Below are 6,000 nucleotides of genomic sequence, written 5' to 3' on the forward strand. Positions count from 1 at the left end.
TGACTTGTACAATGCAGAACCTCATGAACAATGAGCCAAACCAAGCAAAACTCCCACTTCTCGAGAGTAAGAAAATGTAAGCCAAGAGAAACACAATCAAAGTGCAGAGCGCGCCAGTTAGCCACACCTCACCCGCCAGACGTTCCACCCAAACCCTTTCTTTCCCTTTGGGATTTATCTCTATAGAGACCATCTCTCTGTTCCACAAATAAAACCAGGCATTGCTAGGAAACCGTCCGGCTTCTCAGGACTCCGCTGAAGTGGGGCAGCTGGTCCCTCCAGGGGTCTGAGGCCACCCCTGACACGCGTGCTGCTGCGGGCACACCTGGACTCTCAGCGTGCCCCTGTCACAGAGCCCCGGAGAGAATGTATTTCTGGTTAGCCACAACGGCCTTAAATTGGTGACATCATTTGTACCCCAAATTCTTTTCTCCATCCTGGCCTTGCAGTTCCTCTTTTCCTCCAGGTTCCCCCCGATGTATCCCCTGGCCACCTTCCCTAATAGGGCCCCCGAGCAGTTCGAGTCACTTAATTACTCGTTCCGTAGATGACTCCTGTCACAGGACTGGTCCTACTAAACTTTGGGAAAATTTCCGCATGGCTTAGAGTTAGATTTTCAAACTTTTTGTATCAGATTTTTGTTGCTTTAAAAGAAAAAAAAAATGACCTAATGGATCTTAACTCTGTTGGAGCAGATTTGGGCACATTCCCTGAAGTCGCAACTACTGAGGCAGCCCACACTCCCTGTCCTGCCCTCACAAGTGGTTCGCGTCCCTCCTTTTCCCCCAGGTATCTCTACACCACCTAGCCGCTTGGTTAGGATTAACTGCAGGTCCAAGAGAGCGTCACAGCGGGGACTTAAGCAGAGGGGAAGACTGTTTCCACACATGGCAAGAACTCGGGAGCGCCAGTCCAAGCTCATTCGGACTTCTGCTCTGTCATTCCTAGCTTCAGTCTCGGTTGAGGTCTAATGGCTGCTCCACGGACGCAACAGTTCAAAGTGTCACACATCCTGTCACCGCAGCCCCAGGTACAAGAGAAGGGGAAGTCCAATGACGACAGGAGACCCTGGCTTCTCACTGGAAAAGGAAGTCCCCCCAAAGTCTTTCCCTGACCTCTCACTGGCCAGAGCTGCCTCACAGCCCACTCCTAGGCTACTCACTCGCTGGATTACCATATAAGTTTAGAACTTTCCTGAGTCTGGGGAGGACCTACCTGCCCTGAGATCAATGGCTTGCTGCTGAGCCCATAATGAAGAAGGATCAGGAAACAGCTGCCAGTGAAAACCCACATAGCTTCCACCTATGCCTCTCCACATGGGAGGGCAAAGTCCCCCCAGAACTGAGGCTCCCTCTAACCTAGAGGTCAGAATAGCCCATCTTAGCCCCAGGAGCAGTAGCTGTTTCTCCCTGAAGCCCGGTCTCTGTTCACTCATTCTGAGGTCCCAGAAAAGCCAGGCTTCCTCTGAAACACAGCTGTAGCCTTCAGCTATAGGAATGCACCACACTTAATGTCTTAGACGCTGGGACATGTGTCTTTCAGAGTCATTTGTTGCAGAAGACCTGCTGAAACCAACAACATGCCCTAGAACCCCAAGGACGTGGTACTGTCACCTGCAGGTGCTAATTTGTGTTCCCCCCAGTCCCTTGAGAGGTCTGAGGGCGCCAGTTCTCTCTGCCCTGCCAGGGATCTAAAACACTAGAAAATACACTAAGAAGAAATAACAAACCCATGGAACTGAAACCGCCATTTATTACTCACTCAGAATTCTCTGGAAATGGTGAGATGGGAAAATTAAGTGAAATCTCTCACTGCCTCTGGGAAAGCAAAAGCATGGAAGAAACTTCTGCTTCAGGTCCTAGGGCCATGACTAGTTCCAGACTAGCCTTCCTGATGGAAACAACTGTAAAACTGGGAGGTGGTGGTTTTCAGACATTGCACAACAGGTGGCTTAAGATGAAAACCCCAGAGAGAGAAGAATCTGATGAGGGGACTCTATGACCACCCAGGTCTCAGCCAGGGGACAACTTCCTGAATCCATGGAAGCTCTGACAAGCGGAGATCAGAGTTTGGATCAACAGGCGGGGGACAGGGAAGGAAAGAACGATGGAGGGGTGAAGGCGAGAAGTGTGCACAGGGGGGGCCCCCAAGCCTTGGGCTAATGTCTAGACTGTACATGTGCAGAGAAACATGACCAAGGCTTTGTAGAGAGCAGCTGCTAAAGGGGCTGAGAGTGTTGAAGTTCCTGGAGGTCCAGCCGTGCTAGAGAACACTGGAGTTATGACCCAGCCAGAGAAAAGACCCCTGGTCGAAAGCCCAGGCACCCGCTCAGACATCAGAAACGCCACTACTTGGGAAGAAGTACAAAGGCCAACAAGGCCTACCATAGATCTAGCCTAACCAAGCCCCAAACCAAGCCCTAACAAAATCCATAGCATAGACCAAGCTTGGAAGCTGAATCCCATCAAGTTAGAAGTGCCGGCGGACCACACTGGGCTTTCCACCGACCCATCCTCGCGAAGGGGAAAACTATATTACTCATATATCCTAATGGGATAAAAGTTAACATTAAAGTAAAAATTGTTCTACAGAACTCATGATTTCCACAACTTAGAATTCTCAACAGCCAATGTAAAATCAGTAACTGCTGGATATGCAAAGAAACGGGAAAATGGGATCCATGGTCAAGAGAAAAACAGGTAATAAAAACTGCCCAGATACTGGATTTTGCAAAGAACTTAAAGCAGATACATTCGAATCAATTCAAATAACTGAATGAAAATATGGTCTGAATGAGTTAACATTTAGGGACTCTCATAAGAAAAATAAAATACACAAAAAAGAAAGAAGTGCAAATTCTATAAATGTAAAGTCAATAATTGAAATTTTAAAATTCATTGGATGGGACTGACAAGAGAATGAGGATGAAAATATTAAAAGTTAGTAAACTTGAAGATAGATAATATTTTAAAAATCATGTTAAAATGAAAACAGTTTTGTGAAATCTAAAAAGTTGAAGTTACATAAAACCAAAAGAATTACTTCCAAAGTCCCATCAACACTGTAAGATTTTTTGGTGAAACAATAGATATCAGAAATAAAAATACAATTTTTAAATCCTACCGTCCCCATCTTGAAAATATATTTAGACACATCCGGATAAAAATGCTGGACTCTCAAGACTTTTTCCCCCTTTTTGCATTGTTATAAGAGCAAACAGAAAAATAAAAATTCTTGAAATATTTTTTGCCATTTTAGATTTCTTGTTATCAGCATGATTAGTTGAGTTACTTACATTAGTAAACACAAATCAATTTTATTTTAGTCAACATAAAATTCTTTGTTACTGAAAAACATAGATTTTAGTGGGCTGAACATTTTGATACACTGTCAACAAGGCTGTTACTCTGCCTTAAATCAGAGTTTGTCAAGACCGGTGCTACCAGGCTGCTGTGGGAGGAGGACCTCTGCGCTGCGGGGTGTGGAGTGGTATCCCTGGTCTCCCATTCCCTACCCCACTGTGTCAACCAAAGATGCTCAAGACATTACCAAGCATCCTGTAGGGGTAAAGTTGCCCCTGAATGAGAAGCACTGTCATAAACAAATAGACCTTTTTCCCCCCCTAATTTACTCCAAAAAAACCAACAACAAAGATGCTTAGTTTATCATTTACAGTGAAAACAAACATGTCTTTCTATTACAATACTTGAGGCTAAATTTTGAAAGGCATTACCTTCTCTGAGTGAAAAACTTCCCCCAACTGTGGGGAATGTTAGATTTTTTTTTATTTAATTTTTTTTAATTTTTTTATAAATATATAATGTATTTTTATCCCCAGGGGTAAAGGTCTGTGAATCGCCAGGTTTACACACTTCACAGCACTCACCATAGCATATACCCTCCCCGATGTCCATAACCCCACTCCCCTCTCCTGACCCCCCTCCCCCCAGCAACCCTCAGTTTGTTTTGTGAAATTAAGAGTCGGGAATGTTAGATTTTTATTATCAGGTTTAATTTAGATTTTCTTTAAGCCCAGGCGGTAGGGTTTGGGTTTTTGCTTTCAATAAAGCAAATTTTATATTTCCTGGCATATGCCATTCATCATTTGCTCACCTACGCACAGCAAGTGCAAATCAGCTAAACACAGCTGGGACATTTTTATTAAAATAAATAGCAACCTATTCCTAAGTCATTTGTTAGGAAAATATGACACCTTCTTTACTTAACTGATCAAGGACACATCAGGAATTTCGAAATAAGAAGACACCACAGACTGCAAGTTGTTCTTTATGAAACTCAACCTTTAGAAACTACAGAACAGGGCAGCCCTCTCGGGTCCCCTCCCCTTTCAGGAGCTTTGTACTATCCCTTCACTATCGCTTAATAAACCTTGCTTTGCTGCCAAAAAAAAAAAAAAAAAAAAAGAAAGAAAGAAACTACAGAACATTTTTTTCACATCAGTCATCTAAGTCTGGACATCTTTTTCACCAGTTTAAAAAATATTAGTAAAAGTTAATATCCAATTCTTGCCAAAATGGGACTACTGATCAAGGGTAATGTGAAGCTTTAAAAAGAAAATATTATAAAATCTGCAGGTCCTGGCATTTATTCAGGGTAGAAATATAACCACAAAATTCACAGTGGCAAAGCTATTTATTATTGTTGATTCTCTCCTTTCTAAAGAAGAAAAAGAAAAAGTCCCAGAATCTTACTGGGTTTATTTGTGTGGTATGTTCCCCACCCCACACTCCCCAGCAAAACTACACAACGGTGTTACGTCACAGTAAAACTGTCTGTTCTAAGTCGCATGCAGGTCCCTGTCACGTCACTCACCTATATGATAAAGTCCGATCCAGTCACTGGGGTCCACCTCCTCCTTAATGTCCCAGAAGATAATGAGGTTCTGGGCTTGCCCCAGCGTGTACTCATACATGCTGGCAGTCAGGCTGGAGCGGCTCTCGGAAGTCACCAGGTCCGTGTCGCTGTTCGCCCTCTGGAGGGTCATGTTCTCTGGCATGGAGCTCTGGGCGGCCAGGCTCTGGAGGTTCTCGGGGCTCAGTGTGTACCGCATCTGGGGATTTCGACGCCGCACAAAAAGCAGGTGCTCCCGGGCCGAGCTAGCCATCCCGCCTGCGCCTCGGAGGTTAGCTTCCTACAAAGCTGCGAGAGACAAAAGCACAGGGCATTAGTGTTACAAGGCAAGGAAATAGGTTTAAGCTTCCCAGACATAAAGACCTAAACAGTGTTTATTAAGGCCCGACCATGCAATAATCTTCTGCTGTCAAAATAAAACCTATTACTCTACTGTCAGTGGATGATGTCAGAAACGGCTCCTCCAGACGAAGGTCACTTAAAGGCAACGGCCGTCACACACCTGCCGCCCTTGACTTCACGGAGCACGGCTTCCTCCTGGTAATCAAGGAAGGGGATTTCCCTACTAGCCCTTTTAGGTCTATCCTTTCCCCAACAACCCACCTGCAGAAACGGTCCTGTTTTCTTTCACCCCTACACGTACTTGTTTCCTGTTGAAATCAGATTTTAAAAAGCAAGACAGAAAATGTTGACATGGTTGAAATATGCCATTGAGCAAAGGATAACTTGCTCAATTTCCTTCACACGGGAATAACCCATTAGAGTCTTTTTTAAGAACCTGCTCAAATGTCACCTCCTCTCTTAAATACATACAGCGGCCACCGTCTCTAAAACTGCAACACCTCAGCCTTCCCCATCCCTCCCCTCTCCCTGTGTTTCTCTCTAACAGCAATTATTACGATCTGATGTGCCACACAGCACCATGTACTTATATACTTAGTTACTGCGTACTCGTCCCAGCAAGAATGTCAGCTTGGGGAAAAGACAGTCAGTCTCCTCAGTAAATGGAGCTGAGCAGACTGGACAGCCACATGCGAAAGAATGAAACTGGACCCTTATCTTATAAAATACAAAAAACAAAAACAAAAAAACCCAAATTCAAAATGGATTAAAGATTTGAATATAGAC

General features: G+C 44.3%; 1 protein-coding gene across 1 annotated transcript in view; it reads right to left on the bottom strand.

Annotated features, from left to right (window-relative positions):
• LOC111145297 (HECT, C2 and WW domain containing E3 ubiquitin protein ligase 2) overlaps positions 1 to 5,125 on the bottom strand; it is a 222,453-nt gene extending 217,328 nt beyond the window's left edge. Inside the window, exon 1 of the mRNA XM_022500135.1 lies at positions 4,834 to 5,125. Coding sequence (XP_022355843.1) covers positions 4,834 to 5,125 — 292 coding nt within the window. The remainder of the gene's footprint in view (positions 1 to 4,833) is intronic.
• Positions 5,126 to 6,000: the final 875 nt, after the last annotated feature.

The sequence above is a fragment of the Enhydra lutris genome, unplaced genomic scaffold (assembly GCF_002288905.1).
Source record: "Enhydra lutris kenyoni isolate GAN:26980312 unplaced genomic scaffold, ASM228890v2 scaffoldscaffold1, whole genome shotgun sequence".
NCBI lineage: Eukaryota > Metazoa > Chordata > Mammalia > Carnivora > Mustelidae > Enhydra > Enhydra lutris.